We start from the raw sequence: 20,385 nt of genomic DNA, 5'->3' as shown, positions 1-20,385 counted from the left end.
CATGTTGTACATTACATCCCTAGTACTTATTTATCTTATAACTGTAAGTTTGTACCTTTTGACTTCCTTCATCCAATTCCCCCCTCCCTCCACCTTGCCTCTGATAACCACAAATCTGATCTCTTTTTTATGAGTTTGTTTTTGAAGTATAATTGACCTACAACACTATGTAAGTTCTTGTTACACAACGTAGTGTTTCAATATTTCTATACATTTCAAAATGGTCACCATGATAAGTTTAGTCACCATAACCTAGAAGTGGGTTTCAGATGAAGAGAACAACTGAGATCCTAACAACACAGAAAGAGGTCAAGATGTCCCATAAGGGGAAACTATCCAGGGCCCTTACCACAGTCCAAGGTGACAATGTAATCAGCCATGTCATTTTTTTGACATATCTGGTCCATTACCACTCATTTTTGCTTTAAATCTTTTCTGGGGTGGCAACACAGCTCTTAAATACAACAACTGTTAGACTTAAATCTATGTTATGATTCTGCCATTATACTGTACTTATGCTTTAAGTGAATGTCTTTCATTTATTTAAATAACCAGGAGACTTCCCTAGTGGTCCAGAGGTTAAGACTGCACTCCCAATGCCGGTGACTGGGGTTCAATTCCTGGTCGGGGAACTAGATCGGTGGCTGGGGTTCAATCCCTGGTCAGGGAACTAGATCCCGTGTGCATGCTGCAACTAAGAGTTCACATGCCGCAACTAAGAAGCCCACACACCGCAACTAAGAAGTCCACATGCCGCAACTAATGATCCTGCATGCCGCAACTAAAGATGCTACAAGGAAGCTCCCGAGTGCCGCAACTAAGACCCAGTGCAGCCAAGATAAAAAAATAAATATTAAAAAAAACTCATTAAAATAAAATTTAGAATAGATGGTTCTGATGTTGCTTCCTGAGGGTGGCTCTGCTGTGAGGAAGGAGGTGTTTGCCTCCAAAGCTCCTTCTTTCAGAAGGAAACACGTGCTGTAGCTGGTGTCAGCTTAGTCACTGCTGAAACGGAGGTAACTACTAAGAATTTGGGTGTATGAAGTGCTTCAGCCTCCTCTGAGATGCCATGAGCTTTGCAAAAGTGTTTAATAATAACAGATACTGATATTTACTCTTTGTTCCCCTGATTTGAGGAAACTACTTTTTGTGGTTTTATTTCAATTCTTGACAGAATATTAAATTTTTTTAAATGCTAAAGATTTGTCTATATTGTGTCATTTTCACACATTCTTGACTAAGAACTGACGTCTCAGTTTCCATTTCCATAATTTTCTCGTGTTTTATGCAATTTACCTCCAAGGACAAAGAAAGTCGCTCTCTAAAAACTATGCATTTTAATCATATTTTACGGCTTCCCTGGTGGCGCAGTGGTTAAGAATCTGCCTGCCAATGCAGGGGATACCGGTTCGAGTCCTGGTCCGGGAAGATCCCACACGCCACAGAGAAAAAAAGCCCCTGCGCCACAACTACTGAGCCTGCACTCTAGAGCCTGTACTCTGCAAGAGAAGCCACGGCAATGACAAGCCCACGCACAGCAACCAAGAGTAGCCCCTGCTCGCTGCAACTAGAGAAAGCCCGCGCACAGCAACGAAGACCCAATGCAACCAAAAATAAATAAATAAAATAAAATTTAAAAAAATCGTATTCTACTCCTTTCTATAAGCGCCCATTCAGGGTCTCTTGAATCAGGTTAGAACTCCTGAATGTTTGCTTCAACACTTTCCAACATTTCTTTCACCTTGGCATTTATATCACCAAACCTTTGACTTCCCAGTTCCCTCTTCCAACTCCAGGCTTTGTTTCTATCTGTTAAGGAAAGTTTACACTTTGGAAAATGCACCCTTCTTTCTGAAACATAAAATTCACATTCTCTGTGAAGTCTTTTTTAAAATTTTTATTTATTTATTTAGGCTGCATTGGGTCTTAGTTGCAGCATGTGGGATCTTTAGCTGCAGCATGTGGGCTCATAGTTGCGGCATGCAGACTCCTTAGTTGCAGCATGCATGTGGATCTAGTTCCCCGACCGAGGATTGAACCCAGGCCCCCTACATTGGCAGCGTGGAGTCTTATCCACTGGACCACCAGGGAAGTCCCTCTGTGAAGTCCTTCTTGATAAGCCACACTTGGCTTTGTGTCAGCCCCCATTGTCCTAGCCATCCCTCAGTATCCATGTTCACATACCTTTGAAATTTACTCTCCATGTTTCACAAGTTGGTGAATGTGTAATTGCATATATGTATTATCCTATTTCTCCTTCTGACTCACCTCATCAACTAACAACCCTCTCAAGGAAGAGATCCAGTGTCCTTAGAACATTCAGTAAGCTAAATATAATGACCCAATAGGTAAAGAAGGTGATGTATATCATCAAGGCGGATCAGAGACACCAGTTAGAATGGTGAACTGGAAAAGGACATCAAGAAGGTAGGTAAAGATGGAAGACAGACACTGCACATCATTGAGACCATCAGATGACATACATGCCTGTAAGCTGGTGAGCAGCGGATCTCTCCCCTGAGAAGTGTACTAAGTTCTTCCAGGTGCAAGCTGGTGTACACATGCTTTGAACTAGGACTCAATGGCCAGCTCTGTAAAGGGAAGCAGGGGGTCTTCGGTCCAATTTCTATCTCCTTCACTGATTCATTATCAGATGGTGAATAACCATCTTCATTCCTCAGTGTTTAGCTCTATTCGCAAAATAGGTATTTTCATTTTTATACTCACTCTCTAGCGGATCTCTAGTTCGATAGCTTTAAATACTTCTCTTCTGAATTTGACACTCATAGATCCATCTAGCTACTCTACATCTTTACTTGGATGTGTCTCTTGGGCATCTTAATATAACCAAAACCAAAGCCTTGCTTTGCCCCCCACCCCCGCTGGCTCCACCCTATTCCAGTACATCAGTACATGGCAACTCCGTTCTTCCAAAACCGTGACATAGACTCATCTCTCATCTCACATTCAATTGACCAGCAAATTTTGTTGGATCTACCTTCAAAATATATCTAGAACACAGCTGCTTCCCACCACCCCCACAGATAACTTCTTGATCTAAACCAACAAAATCATATACCTGGATTATCACAATAGCCTCTTAACTCTTCCCTTGCTTCCATCCTCAACCCCCTATAGTCTATTGTCTACACAGAAGCTAGCCTGATCACTTAAAAAGGAAAGTCATAGGGCTTCCCTGGTGGCGCAGTGGTTGAGAGTCCGCCTGCCGATGCAGAGGACATGGGTTCGTGTCCCGGTCCGGGAAGATCCCACATGCCGCGGAGTGGCTGGGCCCGTGAGCCATGGCCGCTGAGCCTGTGCGTCCAGAGCCTGTGCTCTGCAACGGGAGAGGCCACAGCGGTGAGAGGCCCACGTACCGCAAAAAAAAAAAAAAAAAGGAAAGTCATATCATAACACTTTGTTTTTTTAACATTTTTATTGGAGTATAATTGCTTTACAGTGGTGTGTTAGTTTCTGCTTTATAACAGAGTGAATCAGTTATATATATACATATATTCCCATATCTCTTCCCTCTTGCGTCTCCCTCCCTCTCACCCTCCTTATCCCACCCTTCTAGGTGGTCACAAAGCACCGAGCTGATCTCCCTGTGCTATGTGACTGCTTCCCACTAGCTCTCTATTTTACATTTGGTAGTGTATATATGTCCATATATACACTACCACTCTCTCACTTTGTCCTAGCTTACCCGTCCCCCTCCGCATGTCCTCAAGTCCATTCTCTAGTAGGTCTGCGTCTTTATTCCCGTCTTGCCCTTAGGTTCTTCATGCCTGTCACACTTCTTAAAACCCTCCACTGGGACTTCCCTGGTGGTCCAGTGGCTAAAACTCCACGCTCCCAATGCAGGGGGCCTGGGTTCAATCCCTGGTCCGGGAACTAGATCCCACATGCCACGACTAAAGATCCTACATGCCGCAACTAAGACCCGGCGCAGCCAAATAAATAAATACTAACAAACAAAAACAAAAACAGAAACCCTCCACTGACTTCTCATTTCATTCTAAATAAAATCCAAAGTTCTTCAAATGGAATTCAAAGCTCAACTCACTTTTGTTCTAGATCCCTTTGATCTCACCTCCTAACACACACCCTCTTATTTATTCAGCTCCAGCCACAAGGGGTTCCTTCCCGTTCCTAGAATATGCCAAACCACTTTATCTAATATGCATTTGATCCCACACATCACTCTCTAGTCAAGCACCATGCTTTATTTTTCTAAACAGCACCTATCATTACCCAACATATTTTTTTTTGTTTTGTCCCACTAGAATGCAAACTCCGTAAGAGTGCAAGTGTTGTCTGTTCTGTTCACTGCTTTCCCCCAACACTTAGAACAGTGCTCCTATATGCAACAACAATAATTTCTAGGTATGAAATTCAAAGGATTTTTCATTTCATTTAAAACAGGCAAGAAACAAACACGGATTTTAGCTGCTCAGACACACAGTCTTAAAATATCAAAAATAATTTCAGAATAAAGCTAGATTCCACAACATCCATCAGGAGTTTCAACTGAGGAAATGATGAATGACAATGTTCAAACAAACAGGCCTGTCAGATGCATCAGAATCACAAGCACGTGGCAAGGATCATGTGTCCCTATTAAGTATCTTGTTCTGTATTCACCAGCTCATAAACAGATGATGAACCAGAGCAGACTGCCCTGATGACTCTTGGAGGAAGAAAGGAATGACATCACTGGAGACCCTGAAGGCCTGTGCTCAGGCAGATGGCACACACACACACAGCCTAGGCTGTGATTGCTGAACCCCATGCTGAATGGCAAAGAAACCCGTCTCATGACCAGCTATCAGGGGAATTCTCTGAGCCAGACAGTCACCTCTAACTCTTCTGCCAGTTAAGGCGAAGGGGGCTTTTTGTGATAAGTGTGATGTTACACTCCTCAAATGCGTAGTTATGATAACTTTTCTTAAATGCTTATTCAAACATTTATTCGTGAATAAGGGAAGGAAATGGGATTTGTTTAAATTCAATTTCTAGGTCCAATGCAACCTATTATGGCTGTCCCCAATACTGAACCCCCTGGTTGTCATCAGTACCCCACCCCACACAGTCCCCTCAAACTAGTTACAGCTTCCAGATTGAGCCCCGAATCTGTAACCACTCCAAACAATACTCCCCAAAGTGCCAATGCCCTAAATAGACCCCCTGCCATCACCAACCACCAGAGAACACTCTTCTGTCATCCATACCTACAAAATCCCCCTGTTGTCACCAACGCCCCAGGCAGGTTTCCCTAATGAATAGTCCTCTATAAGAGCCCTATCCCATCAGCCAGAGCCCCACTCACCCCTTCCCCTTACCAACGTCCACCGAGACCCCACTCCTGTTACCAGTTCTCGAATATCCCCTCCCCATTCACCAATATCCCTCACGGACATCTGTCACCAACTCTGTCATCCCCACTCCGCCGGCAGCCCCTCTCAGCGCCCTCTCCTGTCCCGCCCCTTGACATGCGGCCCCGCCCCTTGACATGCGGCCCCGCCCCTTGACATGCGGCCCCGCCCCTTGGCGCGGCGTCCCAGCGAGCGGCGCCGGAAGCTCCGCCCCCTGAAGGTTGCTAGACTCCGGTAGCCGGAAGTCCCGCCTGCCGTGTAGTCGCCGCCGCCGCCGCTACCGCCGCCGCCGCCGCCGCCGCCGCCGCCACCGCCGCCGCCGTCGTTGTTGTTGTGGTTGGTGCGCTGAGCTCCGCGGCTCCGAGAGCCGGCTGCATCCTTTCCCCGCTGCCGCCGCCGCCATGAAGTGGATGTTCAAGGAGGACCACTCGCTGGGTAAGCGCTCGGCCATTGGCCCCGCCGTGGGGGCTGGGGCGGCGGGTGGGCCCCCTCCCCCACTCGGGCCGCCCTGGGTTGGGCCCGGCGGGGCGGATGCCGCACTCTGGTCTCGGGTCGCCGAGGTCCCGGCACCCCGGGCGGCTGCCCACCCATCCCGCGCCGACCTCTGCGGGACCTTCCGGAGCCAGTGGACCGGGGACCGAGGTTGCCGGGACGCCTGAACGAGGACCTGGGGCGTTCGCAGGTCACGGTGGGGAGGAGGGCCGGGGGCTCGGGACCCGGCCGGCCGGTCAGGCGCGACAGTCAGCCCGGTGCGTTTCTCCCATAGAACACAGATGCGTGGAATCTGCGAAGATCCGAGCGAAATATCCCGACCGGGTTCCGGTGAGTGGACTCCCCGCCCCCTCACCTCGCTGTCACCCTTGCTGTTTAGGACCCGTGATAGGGCCCCAGGCCATTCAACAGTTGACAAGTTTAGATTCCAGTCCCAGTTATAGTAGTAGATGGGCCAGACTGGGTAAGGGACCAGCTGGGGCCGGGGCGTGAGGGGCTTGAGTTGATGCTGTTCAGGATGCCTCAGTGCTGAATCTCCTGATCTAGGCCAACAAGCTGTCAGAAGCCTCTGGGCTTCCCTAGACAATTATGTAATAAACGATGTTCTAGGACAGGGCAACAGGTCACAGCCACTTTTGGGAATGGTGGTGGAGGGAGACTTTCACTTTGGTCTTGGAAGTGGTACTTTAGTCTCAGGACATTGATCTTTAACTTTGAGCCTCCATCTTTACCTGACTTCTAGTTCCCTTTTCTCACTCTGATCTTGACATCCTTTCCTGACTAAAAAAATCTGAGAAGCCACTTCTAGTGGCTTGTGTTTAATCAATGATACTTATCCTGTATTTATCCCATGGTAGGGGAGATAGTTTCTGTAACCCTTATTTATTTTTAAGGACATCCAGGCCTGTTATTGTAGCTTAGTGCTTGTGAACAGTTCCTTTGGGGAGGGGGCAGGAGGGATAAATTTGCAACTTAGTTCAGAGAGAAGCAACAGGCCAAATGAAGAGCTTCGTTCTTGGCTGGCTGGGCTTGCCAGTCATTCCCATTAGTCCATCCATTCTCATTTCCTGTGTTCCTTGAGATCTTAATTCCTCTGTAGTGTGAAGGCAGATCCATTCTGTGGTCCAGCCTGGAGTAACAGGCTGTAGAGGAAACCCTCACCAGATATTTTCGAGTCTGCCCAGACAAAATGTTGAAAAGCTTTGTAGTGAGGGCTGTGTTTCTCTTATGCGTGCTGACATCAGGGATGAGAAATATAATAGTTGACCACAGAAAAGCACTTACCGTTTCCCTATAACACATTTATATCAGTTCTTAACCTCCAGAGTGTGTGGTTTATTAAATCAGGGGCATATTTTCTCATGTTATGCAGTTTCCCAAACACCTCCTTGCCCACACACTGTTCATCAGCTCTCCAACAATGCAGGGCCAGAGCCTCACATTAGAAATCTAGTCCTGACCTTTCTTTGCTTTCACAGGTGATTGTGGAAAAAGTCTCAGGCTCTCAGATTGTTGACATTGACAAACGGAAGTATCTGGTTCCATCTGACATCACTGTGGCTCAGTTCATGTGGATCATCAGGAAAAGGATCCAGCTTCCTTCTGAAAAGGCAATATTCCTGTTTGTGGATAAGACAGTCCCACAGTCCAGGTGAGAGCTGTTTACTGCTATTGGCCATCTGCTTGATTGCTTACAGAACTCAAAACTTTGGAGGTCTGAAAACTCTTAGAGGTCCTGACAAGAAATCTGATTTTTGTGCTCCCTGACATCAGGAGTTCAAGGAAAACAAGAAAGGGCTTCAATAGGTGGGTGTGCGCTTTGGGTTAAAAAAACAGAACAAGGCCTGGACTTAAATATCATCATTTCTTTTTTTTTTTTATCCTCAAACACCCAAGAATCCTTTTAAATAGTTCAGGACTTAATTAGGCTTAATTCTAGTTCTATCAGTAGAACTGAAGCCTGAAACGAGGTTTTCTCCAAATGATCCATGAAATAAGTCCTGTCTTTCTTCCCCAGGAGCTTGTGATCTCTGCTGAGGCTCAGCTTCAGTTAATCACCCTGCCTACTTGCTCGCTTGGCAGGCTCAGCTCTGGCCACTGTGAGAGTACCCTGAGAGCAGCTGCCTGATCCTCAAGTACGTGGAAATGGCTGCTGGCCAGCAAAGGGCTCTGAGGTCTCTTTACAGACTTACACCTCTTTTGGTACCACCTGCTCTGACTTTCAGAGTAACCACCCCCTTGCTCTTGCTCTTGTGCTGCCTGGAAGCAATCTTTGGGATAACTTGGGGCCTGAATCTAGGCAGGGGCATTACAGTTCCCTTCTAGGTAGTTGACAGTCTGACTTTAGTCCTCTGTGGAAAGAGGAAAATTTTCTGGCTCAGTCTGTATCCCTGGTCAGTCCTTTCCTATTACTGATTTGAGTACTTCTAGGCCCCTCCTCTGAATGTGAATTCCTGGCTGCGTCTCATCTTAGTGACCCAAACTAAGTTTCATTGGTTATCCCCCCAAAAATAGTACTTCTGAAGCTAAGGCTTTAAGAACTCCTGGGAACTAGCCCAATGTGGCCAAATTATGTTTCTTTTGAAAATCCTTGAAAGCTCCAGAAGAGGCCTAAGCCAAGTTCTAGTCCTTTTCCTATGAAAGGTAGACAACTCTGGCTACTTTTTGGTCTGATTTTCTCTTTCCCAGTCTCTACCACCTCCACCTCTTGGTGTTTGGCAGAGGATAAGGGAGAAATGGAAGGTTCTTCCGTTAGGCCAAGGTTCTGCTTGAGGAGACAGGCCAGGTCCTGCCTAATGGGTGCCATTGGTCTGCTTACAGCTGTAGCTCAGGAAGCTGCGGTGTTGCCAGGGGTGACCTGGTCATCCCATTGGGCTCTCCCAGCCTTCCTTCGCAGGCCTCTGGGCAGTGTGGTGCTAGGCACACTCTTCACCAGGGAAGGCTGGTGAAGCCCTGGGCATCTGTGGTCACTCTCCGCTTCCCTTCAGGTAGTGGGGGAGGTAAATCTTCATTCATGCCACCTGCAACTTCTGCAGCTCCTTGGTGGCCCTATGTTTTCTCCTTCCTGGTGGTGGCTTCTTATGGGAGGAAGTAGGTGACTAGGATCTGTGGCATTGAGTTTTATTTTCCTTGATTCTAATCCTCTGATACTTCTTGAAAGAAATGAAGCAGGCTTCTGGAGACATTAAGATTACGTTATCTAGCAATTAAAATGGCTGAAGATTTTAACTAACGCCCTCTCCCCCATTATCCCTGAAATATAAATAGAATTGGAAATGAAAAGTGATTCTCAGGGCGGCAGAGGCTGCTTCAGGGCCATTTTCTCTCTAAGTTTTATTTGCCTTTCCAACCTGGTAAGAATCCTCCCTGAAACAGATTACACCAGTGACCCAAGTCACTAACCAGCCCCTCTGCCCAGGCTCTTCAGCGCCCTTGGACCCAGTTAATGACTTCCTGCCCCATATTTAATGTACCAGTTCTTTGTTTGTTTGGTTTTATTCTTAAAAACAAATTTGCTTATAAATAAAAGAGGCATGTGACATCATTGGCCTTTATGCAACTGATGGCTTCACAAACAAAATTGCCAGTCTCCTTCCTAAAGCTATTGTTTGACTCAGTGTTGCCATTTCCTCCCCAAGGCAGTAGCAGCCTCTTTCGTAGCACTTTTCAGCCTCCTTAGGGAAGCGTGGAGCCTCCTTTAACCTTCAGCCAGTGCTTGCAGCCTTTGGAGAGTGGCTGGGGAAATCAGAGTTGAGAGAGGAGGAGCCCTCCCCCATACCATAACAGACAGATCTACACAAGGATAATTTACGTCTGAGGCTGAGCGAAAGTAACTTCATTTGTTCCTGCCTTGGAGCGGAACTTTGCAGGTGACCATCACGTAAAATAACGTGATTATTGTTTGAGTAGTTAGTATTAAATATTGGTTCTAGAAATAGAGACAGAAGCAAGTCTCTAAGAGTTTTACTTTCAAAATTCTGAGTTCTCTTTTTTAAAAAAGGGGAAATCTCAACTGCCTTTTCCCATTTCCCATTGAAAAGTTGAATTCTCTGCCTAGGTGCCTGCATCCAGAATTGGGCCAGAAACGAAGGGAAAACTATGCCTTGGTGCAGACAGGACTTGAGAAAGAATATCAGTGTATGTTTCCCAGTCACGGCTTTAGAGGGGAACCCAGACGTGGCAGTGGTGCCCACCTTTGGTCTTTGTTTAGAGCACAGATAAGAGTCTTCTTAATCCCCTGTCTAAAATAGAAACAGGAGTATATTATTAAATAAAATATATCTAAGATGTTATAACTTGGGAATGTTACATTGGGAAATCCGTGCTGTTTAAGATTATGGTGTTTAGTTGCTCCTGGCTCTTAAAGAGGTACTAAGTAAAAGAAGTTGTGATGTCTTACAGTACAGACTTCATTTAGAAAGGTGCTTAAATGAAGCACATTTGATCATTTCTGGGTAAATACCTCTTCAAGAGCAGGGTTTATCTTAACAGTGGAATAGAGTTTATTTATATCAGAGAAAAATCTGATAAAAGGAATAAGCAGTAGTTAATTTTTGTATTTTAGAATCTTGGGCAGCCTTTAGGGCCATGTTAACGTTCACTCTGAGGCCTGTGCCTTTCCAGGATCCACAGCAGTGGCCGTTGTCCTCCCAGTTCACCCCACCCACCCTCCCCCTGCTGGGAAAGAGATAAATCCAGATACAGTGGAAGCACGTGGGGCGCAGAGCAGATGGATGGCCGGGTGGCCCATCAGCCCAGCCAATTCCTGAGTCAGGCTGGACCCCACAGCCTCCGCAGCCTGGCCTTGGCTGGGCCCAGGGGAAGGCTGTGCAGGGATAGGGCATCCACACAGTTCTAGGTCAGCCTCCCCCAGTTCGTAGGCTGGTGAGCAGCTTGAAACTGGCATGCCCTCAGCAGCATGGCCATTCCTGGGTGTGGATCCTTCTGAAAAGTGCCTTTATTATTGGTTAGTTTGTCTAGACCGGTTTATCTTGAATGGAAGTGTAGGGGACAGGGTTTTAGGGGGCAATTTAGGTTCACTTCACTCAGTACTTCAGGGTCCCACCATACCTTTAGCTTGGCTCCATGGCTTAAAGCTGCCACTGGCTTTCCCATTTCTTCCCTTGTCAGACTCAGAGCTTGAAGGTGGCAGTCCCCTACCACCACTGCTCAGCAGCCTTCTTCTTGGATGAGTGTCTCTTTGCTTTCAGATCCTCTGCTGCTCCAGTAGTGGCCCATCTGGTGCTGTGTGGCTTGGGCCTCTGGATTCTGAGAGGGGAGCCCGACTTCTCAGAGGTGTACAGAACTTGTCCTAAAGGAACACACCAGCCTTCTGCTGTACGCTGCCTGCTGAAAAGGGGCACGTTTTGCATCGCTGCCCTTCCACTTGGCTATATTTTTTTTTTTTAATTATTTTGTGTCCCTCATGACTTTTTTTTAAAGAGGGCTCTTTTTTAAAAAATTTAATTTAATTTAATTATTTATTTTTGGCTGTGTTGGGTCTTCATTGCTGTGTGCGGGCTTTCTCTAGTTGCGGTGAGTGGGGACTACTCTTCGTTGTGGTGTGCGGGCTTCTCATTGGAGTGGCTTCTCTTGTTGCGGAGCACGGTCGCTTCAGTAGTTGTGGCATGTGGGCTCAGTAGTTGTGGCTCGCGAGCTTAGTTACTCCGCGGCATGTGGGATCTTCCCGGAACAGGGCTCAAAGCCGTGTCCCCTGCATTGGCAGGCAGATTCTTAACCACTGCACCACCAGGGAAGCCCTTGGCTATTTTTTTTTTCTTCTTTTTTTTGGCTTGGCACCCTGCACCCCACTCCACAAGAACCAAGCCTGACCCAGCGTGGCCTTGAGTGCTGCCGCCTCACCAGACCCTCTCTCCTGCTTTCCCTCCCACCGCCCGGGATCCAGCTTCCCTCCTGCCGCCTCAGCCATCAGCGACAGCGACACCCTCTCCTCCCCTCCCACAGCTCCCCACGCCAGGTCGCTGCACCAGACAGCGGGTAACCGCCTTGGCTATTCTTTTAATAGGACTTTTTTTTCTTTTTAATTTATTTTATTATTTTTGGCTGCATTGAGTCTTCGTTGCTGCATGTGGGCTTTCTCTAGTTATGGCGAGCGGGGACTACTCTTTGTTGTGGTGCGCGGGCTTCTCATTGCGGTGGCTTCTCTTGTTGTAGAGCACGGCTCTAGGTGCGTGGGCTTCGGTAGTTGTGGCTTGCGGGCTCAGTAGTTGTGGCATGCGGGCTCTAGAGCGCAGGCTTAGTAGTTGTGGCGTATGGGCTTAGTTGCTCCATGGCATGTAGGATCCTCCTGGACCAGGGCTCGAACCCGTGTCCCCTGCATTGGCAGGTGGATTCTCAACCACTGCGCCACCAGGGAAGCCCCTTAATGGGACTTTTAAAAAAAGTATTTTTAAACTATATTTGTAGCCCTGCTCTTTTTTGGCTCCAGACCAAGTTATTCTGACTCTGTATGTGTGTGGCCTGATCCCACACGTGCTGTTTTTGAATTATACTGTACAGATGCGCCAGTCTTCTTTCTCGTCACCTAGAGAAGCCTTGGAATCAGGCGTTCAGTCACGGGCTGCTGACTGGAGCGTTTAGCTCCCAGTGTTGAGCATTGTCAGTTTTCAAGTTCCTGCCCAAGGGATACCCTGAGTATAAGGACACTGTGCTACTGCCAACTAAGTAGAGTTTCCACATGACACTGTGTGGCAGAGAAAAGGAGAACAGTGAAAGGGCTCTTAAAATCATTAGGCACAGCCATCTAATTGTAAAATTACAGGATCTGAAGGACCTGCTGCTCAATGTGTGATACAGAAGCTGGCAGCCAGTGGCCTTCCCTGGGAATTTGTTAGATAGAAATGTAGAATCTCATCCTTGACCCAGACCTTCAGAATCAAAACAGGCACTTTAACAAGACATCCAGGTGATTCCCTATGCATGTTTGTATGTGTGAGAAGTGCTATTCTAAGGGAGGTCTTCACAAAAGGTACAAGAATGCTGACATTAGGTCATTAGATCTAGTTGTGTATTCACATGGAGGCAGCACAACTTGGTGGTAAGAATGTCTCCTAGCTTTGTGATCTGGCATGAATTAGTTAACCTCTCTGTGCCTCACTTTGTTTTTTAAATTAACTTATTTATTTTGGCTGTTTTGGGTCTTCGTTTCTGTGCGAGGGCTTTCTCTAGTTGCGGCGAGCGGGGGCCACTCTTCATCGCGATGCGCGGGCCTCTCACTATCGCGGCCTCTCGTTGCGGAGCACAGGCTCAGTAGTTGTGGCGCACGGGCCTAGGTGCTCCGCGGCATGTGGGATCCTCCCAGACCAGGGCTCGAACCCGTGTCCCCTGCATTGGCAGGCAGACTCTCAACCACTGTGCCACCAGGGAAGCCCTGTGCCTCACTTTTATTACCTGAACTATGGATTATGATTGTACCTGCCTCCTAAGATTGTTCTGAGGGTAAAGAGTTAATACATGTAATGCACTTAAAACAAGTGCTTGGCACATAGTGTTTGCTATTATAATTAGAATTTTTATGATCAGCCTTTATAGCTGCTAGGGCACTGTTAAATTTATAAACCAAAGTTTTACTTAAAAGACAACGGAATCTGAAGACAGAAAGCCACATGATTATGGGTCCTCCTCCCCCAACCCCGTCAGTCTCAGAGCCTGCCTTAGACAGTAGTCGTTCCGTGGTCTTGTTCACTGCAGACAACGTTCAGAGTCTGGGGTTTATAAGCTCCTCAAGTATTTCTAACTCAGCAGCACAACTTAGAGTCACTGCCCTTGGGCTTGTAACTTGCTAGGAGAAGAGCAGAACTTAGTCTGGCAGATGGAACCAAACTTGACATAGGCATCAAGGTGTGGCTGCCGCCTTTGAATTGCACACAGTGTCTGCTCCTTCCAAACCCCTTTGGTAATGATAGTGGGGAGACTGTAGTTCAGGTCTTATCACGGTCACCCTGGACACTTGTACCAAGCGGGGCAAGAGAGTTGGGGCAGTAGCGGTAGCTGTTTTCCCCTTTGCCTCATTCTGAGGATTCTCAGGGAAAAGCTGGATTCCTCAGGGCATTCCTAACCACCAGGGTAAAAGTCTTCTTGAGAGACCCCCGCTACTTGTTCAAGCCCTTTGCTAGTTGCTGGCTCTTCACTCCACTTCCTGGCTCACTCTACTTCCTAATCCCATGCTTTTAAAGATAAGCATCTCCAAAACAAACAAAGACAGACAACCATCTCTCCCTCTGGCAAGGGGATTGTTTCTCAACTTGGCTGCCTATGGAATCATCTTGGGCATTTTTAAAAAACTAATTAATTTATTTTGGCTGCGTTCGGTCTTGCTGCGCGCGGGGCGGGCTTTCTCTAGTTGCGGTGAGCGGGGGCTACTCTTCATCGCGGAGCGCAGGCTTCTCATTGCGGAGGCTTCTCTTGTTGCGGAGCATGGGCTCTAGGCGCACAGGCTTCAGTAGTTGTGGCATGTGGGCTCAGTAGTTGTGGCGCACAGGCTTAGTTGCTCTGCGGCATGTGGGATCTTCCTGGACCAGGGCTCGAACCCGTGTCACCTGAATTGGCAGGCAGATTCTTAACCACTGTGCCACCAGGGAAGTCCCCATCTTGGGCATTTTAAAACTTACTGATGCCTGGGTCCTACCTCCAGAGATTCTGATTTAATTGGTCTGGGGTGGGGCATGTCTTTCAAGCTCCCCATTGTTTCTGCTGTGCAGCTGAGGTTGAGACCTACCACCCACCACAGGTGTTCTCATGGGCACGGGTTCCTCCCTCTACCCGCTGCCCCCCAAGTCCTCACATGTTCCAGGGCAGTGTCGTCAATAGAAATGGCATGTGAACCACATATGCAATCTAAAATTCTCTAGTAGCCACATTAAAAAAAGAAAAACAGGTGAAGTTAATTTTAATAGTATATTTTTTTATCTGGTATATCCAAAATGGCATCATTTCAACATGTAGTCAAAATTGAGATATTTTACATCTTTTTTTTCATACTGATACTTTGAAATCTTGTGTATGTTTTACACTTACAGCACATAGCAATTCAGATGAGCCACATTTAAAGTGCTGAACATAGTGGCGACTGCATTGGACAGCAGAAATATAGGACATTTCTATCACAGGAGAAATTTGTAGTGGACAGTGCTGTTTCAGGGAGTCCTTATTTTACAAATTCCAGTTAGATCCTCACAGGAAGCACGATTTTATTGTACAAGATGCCAGTGACAGGCCATTCTGTATTCATACTCATCCACTCCTACGTTATTACTAGTTCTCATCTACCCACACAGCCGAACCAGTTAAGCTTGAAAATGGGCAGGAAGAGTAGGAAAGGAGAAAAACTCCCCTTTATAAGTAAATGTGGTCTGCATTCCTGTTTACATGGTGGTCCCATACAGCTGCCAGGAGCAAAGCAGCAGCATGGGGCAGTCTTTGCTTCACCAGCTTGAGGCCTCCAACCCCTCTTTATCTACCCTCTGGTCCTTGTTCTCCTGAGTCCTGCATTTAAGCATCTGTTAAGACCTGTCCGGGCTTAGTGACCTCTGTCACCTCGGGGGCCGGCTCTCAGACTGCTTTGTCAGTGCTGGTTCTGGTTGACCCCACCACGCATGGTCATGCTGAGGTTTAGCACATGTCTGCCCCTCCTGCTTATCTCTAATAGAGCAGTCATGTGGCCAGAGCTCACCTGGGGCTCCAGGTGTTACTAGTCTTACTCTGGAGCCAGTGCACCTCAGCTTCATGGCAGAGAACTAGATTAGGTCTCCCCTGCTGCAGTCTGTTTTACTGCTGAGGGAAAGCCAGCTCTCCCACCCACACATGTTTAGTTTGAGCAATATCTATTTCTGGAGGGTTCTTAGGAAGCTTGGGCAAGACTTCTTTGGATTCCAGATATAATATGAGAGCTTTTTGCATTACATGTGAGGAAAGTAACTTCCCTTCGATGACGCCGATGCAGATCTCTGGGGCACAGGGTTTCTGGCGGGTGAACTTCCACAGGAATCAGCCCACTCATTCTTTATCATGCTAGGTACGAATTATAAATCTTCAAATAGACCAGCCCTGAGGAGAGGAAAGCACAAGTACTCGTCCTTACCTTTGTCTCTCACCCACACAGGGATGGGCCTCTTAGACTCTTATTTTGCTTATTAGCTTTTCTCCCTAGCACCCCCCCCCCCCCAATTCAGAAAGCATTGCGAAAACACTAACCAGTACTAACCAACCACATCCACCCTAGGAGCTAGAGCTGGCTTCTGAAGGAATACCTTGGTGTAAGGGTGAGTCAAATGGCCTTGCCTGGGACAGGAGGATGGAGGTTGATTCTAGTCTTATCTACTGATTCCCAGAGAATTACTTTTTATCACCTACCACCAGAGGTGTGACAGAGTAGCTAGTTTAAGTAGTGAAATTCCTTATCCTCAAGCCATCTTTCTCCCAACACGTAGACTCAGTAATCAAACCCAATTCTCAATGTTGTTTTTTGTTTTTCTCTTTCAAGCCTAACTATGGGACAGCTTTACGAGAAGGAAAAAGATGAAGATGGATTCTTGTATGTGGCCTACAGTGGAGAAAACACTTTTGGTTTCTGAGGGCCAGTGCTGGGCTAGGTGCACCATTCCTGCTTGTGTATCTTGTAAATAGCTGGCCATTTTCAGTTACTATACCAGAACCTCTTAACATAGACCTATCAGTGCATTTGTAACTGGATTTATTTCTTAATATATTGGAAGGTATTGTTTCCTTAGACTAGTAAATTATCATACAGAGTTTTATTTTGAGTTTTTCTTTTTGTGCACTGTCCTCATGGCTATACTCTCCAGGGAACTTGTTCCTCTGGGAATCTTATTTAACAAAGATATTTCCATATTGAAGAGAGGTAGGTGGGAATTAAAATGAAATGATGCATTTATTCTCGATTATGTTTGAGGTGTTAGATGGCTAAGTATTAAAAGCATCCAAATTAAATCCTTAGCAATCAGAACACTTGCTTCACTAGATTTTGCCAACTGCCAATCATGTTGGACTGAGCTAATCTGTTCCTCTTTCTGAAACTGTTAAGGTAAATAATTAACAATAAAACTTCCTCTTATAAAGGCATTGCAGTGTGACCATGTCCTTTATTCACCTTCTTATGAATGGGTCAGAGAAGTAGCTCCTGCATCTGCCAGGCTAGGAGGAGGATTTGTGGGGCCTATGGCAGCACAGGTGGGCACGGGAAGCAGTGGTCTGTGTCATGAGGAGGGAACTTTTTTTTTAAGTGGTTAATATATTCACATGATTCAGATGTCAAGTCTCTCTAAAAAGGTATACATGGAGAAGTCCTTCTCCCACCACTGTTTTCTGATTACCCTAACCCTCCACTTTTTGGGAAACTACTTGTACTGGCATCTTGTTTCTTTTCAGAGTTTGTTTTTGCAAGTTCAGTTAAATATGAATATATGTCCAAGATCTTTTTTTCTTATACAAAAGAGAACACATTATATCTATACTTAAGTACATTGGTTTTTTTAAAAACAGTATATCCTAGTGATCTTTCCATATCAGTTCATAGAAAGCCTTTAAATTTATTTTAGTATCACATTGTGTGGATATATCATTATTACTGAAACTGAACAGGACCCTGTGGGGCTCCTGGGCACAGAAGCCTTTACGTGTTCCCTGTTTCTTGTAGGGAATAGACTCCAGCCTCCATGACCTTCCCTGAGTTTCGAAGGGCAGATTCAAACAGTTGCTGATCAGGGAAGGGAGGGGATGCAGAGACAAGGTGGTAGGAGCAGCCAAGAAACAACAGTGTAGCCTTGGGGCAGGTCCTGGTTCCAGGTCAAGGGGTACACATAACACCTTTGAGCTCTTTACAGAACTAAAACTCCCAACAAATGGAAGACGTTAGCATTCTTCATTCCAGAGAAGACCACCTGAGGCCAGATTAAAGGAACCAGAGAAGCTTATCAAGAGACCATCTGAGGCCTGGGACTGCCCTGGTGGTCCAGTGGCTAAGACTCCTTGTTCCCAACGCAGGGGACCTGGGTTCGATCCCTGGTCAGGGAACTAGATTCCCCCATGCCTCAACTAAAGATCCCACGTGCTGCAACTAAGACCCAGGCAGCCAAATAAATAAATATTAAAAAAAAAGAGAGAGAGACCACCTGAGGCCAGATTAAGGGAAACAGAGAAGCTCAGTAGGAGGAGACCACCTGGGGCCAGATTAAAGGGATGCAGGCCCTGCACACACCCTAATCTTATGGGCAACTCTGCCCATTGCTATAAAACTCCTCACCAAATCCCCCCAGGGTTGGGATACACAGTTTTTGAGGCACGAGCCCACTGTGTCCCCCTTTGCTTCGCAAAGCAATAAAGCTTTTCTGCTTCACCCAAAACTCTTGTCTCCGAGATTGAATGCAGCACTGGTGCACAGAGGCTGAGTTTTCAGCAACATTCCTAACTAGTGCCCTATTAACGGCATTTGGGTGGTTTGCAGTCTTTTACTATTACATACCGTGTTGGAATGATAACCATACACGTTATATGTACATGCATTCATGGTGCTGCTTTACAACCACTTTCTACAAATGAAAATTCAGATTTTTCCAGGCCATACATTTTATGATTTCTCACAAATTAGATGTGTAGGCTTTCCACTACACAGATGCATCTAAAGGAAATGCTTATTTACTTCTCTAAGTCTTCCCCAGACTGTGGCTGGAGGCTAAAGCCATTACACAGATCATCAGAATAAAGAAACCAGGTATCATCCAGGGATCTAAGAACATGTAGTTAAAATGACTATCCAATTTTCTACTGGGGAAGGAACAAAGAGATTTAACTTCATCTTTACCAAATTATGTAAGCAATCCCTCCAAGTACTCTACTAATGTCAGCTTTCCAGATGGGATCAGAAAGCCAACTGTTTTTCTTTTAAAAGTAGTTTATAGTTAGCATTTATTGAGCACTCACTAGATATACCAGATAATTTACATACATTGTTGCAATTAATCTTCAAAAAGCCCTTACGAGATAGTGTCATTCTTGCAGCCAGCCACACTGCCAACGAGTGGCAGAACTGAGACTCCAAACTTGAGATTTAAGAGAAAAGACATAGCTGGCAGTGTCATTTTGTGATTTTTTTTTTTCCTATTTACAGTATGTCTCACACTGTGCTAGACACTGGGGAAAATATGAATAAAGCATTACCCCCTACTCCAGAAGCTTACAGTCTGGTGCTAACCAACACATAAACAATTACAAAGCACTGTTCTAAGTGGTATGTAGAAAGTATTATTGGAACAGAGGAGAGAATAACTGTTACCTATAAAAACTATTCAAGCAGCCTTATTTGTAATATCAGTCAATAAAAATGGATATGTTAATATTGCTTTTAAAATGCAACAGATGAGTGAAGGTTTTTTTTTTTTTAAAAGGGAATTCCTTGGCAGTCCAGTAGTTAGGACTCTGCACTTTCACTGCCGAGGGCCTGGGCTCAATCCTTGTTCGGGGAACTAAGATCCCACAAGCCACGCAGTGTGGCCAAAAAAAAAAAGTTGCACGTAGTCTCCCCCGACTCTAGTCTGTAACAGACACTAGTAAGATTTTACAGATGAATTTTATCAAACTATGTAAGGAACCTTTAATCCTTTCTTAAAATTTCAGAGATTAGGAAAAGGGAATAATCAAAAATTAATTTTGAGACAAAATCTCAATGGCCAAAACTTTATGAGAAAAATTATACATTGATCTCATCAACATAGAAAAATCCTAAATATTAGTAAATAAAATTCAGTAGTATACCAAAACAATCATGACCAGGTAGCACTTAGCCCAAGAATGGGTTATATAGTTCATCATTATGTCTATTAATAAAACACCAATTTTTTTTTTTTTTTTTTTGCGGTACTTGGGCCTCTCACTGTTGTGGCCTCTCCCGTTGTGGAGCACAGGCTCCGGACGCGCAGGCTCAGTGGCCATGGCTCATGGGCCTAGCCGCTCCGCGGCATGTGGGATCTTCCTGGACCAGGGCATGAACCCGTGTCCCCTGCATTGGCAGGTGGACTCTCAACCACTGCACCACCAGGGAAGCCCTAAAACACCAAATTTAACAAAGGAGAATGTTGGGCTGTACCCCGCAGGCCTTCAAGGCCTGTACTTGCCCAGCCTCAGACTGAAGAAAGAGCCCAGAGTCAGTGACAGAGACATCAGTTGTTTAATGGATAGGGGATCTTACACGTCCGGAGCAAAAGGGTCCTGGAGTGACACTCCACTGTGGATGGCAGACAGCAGGCAGGACATGGCAGAAGTCCAGGAAGCTGTGTGTGGGGGGGAAGGTTACCTGTTATGGGGAACTGATGTCAGGTTGGCTCATCCATTACCAGGGAAATCATCAGAGAGGCATGTCCCTCAAACCCCCTTTGATAAAACTGGCAGGGTGGAGCTGTTTTGATATAAAGATTAGAAGAATCACTAGCTGGGGGCAAGTACATAGGCAGTTACTGATTAAGCTCTATGATTAAGAGGGAAGGTC

At 46.0% G+C, this 20,385-nt stretch overlaps 1 protein-coding gene across 1 annotated transcript; it reads left to right on the top strand.

Moving 5' to 3' along the window:
- The first annotated feature begins 5,644 nt into the window (after positions 1-5,644).
- Positions 5,645-16,961, top strand: GABARAPL2 (GABA type A receptor associated protein like 2). The gene is made up of 4 exons (XM_082863128.1): positions 5,645-5,810; positions 6,142-6,197; positions 7,346-7,518; positions 16,369-16,961. The coding sequence occupies exons 1-4, from the start codon at positions 5,777-5,779 to the stop codon at positions 16,457-16,459; spliced, it is 354 nt and encodes a 117-aa protein (XP_082719254.1). The 5' UTR covers positions 5,645-5,776; the 3' UTR covers positions 16,460-16,961.
- Positions 16,962-20,385: the final 3,424 nt, after the last annotated feature.

This window comes from Leucopleurus acutus (assembly GCF_964270905.1).
Source record: "Leucopleurus acutus genome assembly, chromosome: 20".
In the NCBI taxonomy this organism is placed as follows: domain Eukaryota; kingdom Metazoa; phylum Chordata; class Mammalia; order Artiodactyla; family Delphinidae; genus Leucopleurus; species Leucopleurus acutus.
The sequence above is the reverse complement of the archived record's forward strand: the minus strand, read 5'-3'. Positions and strand labels throughout refer to the sequence as shown.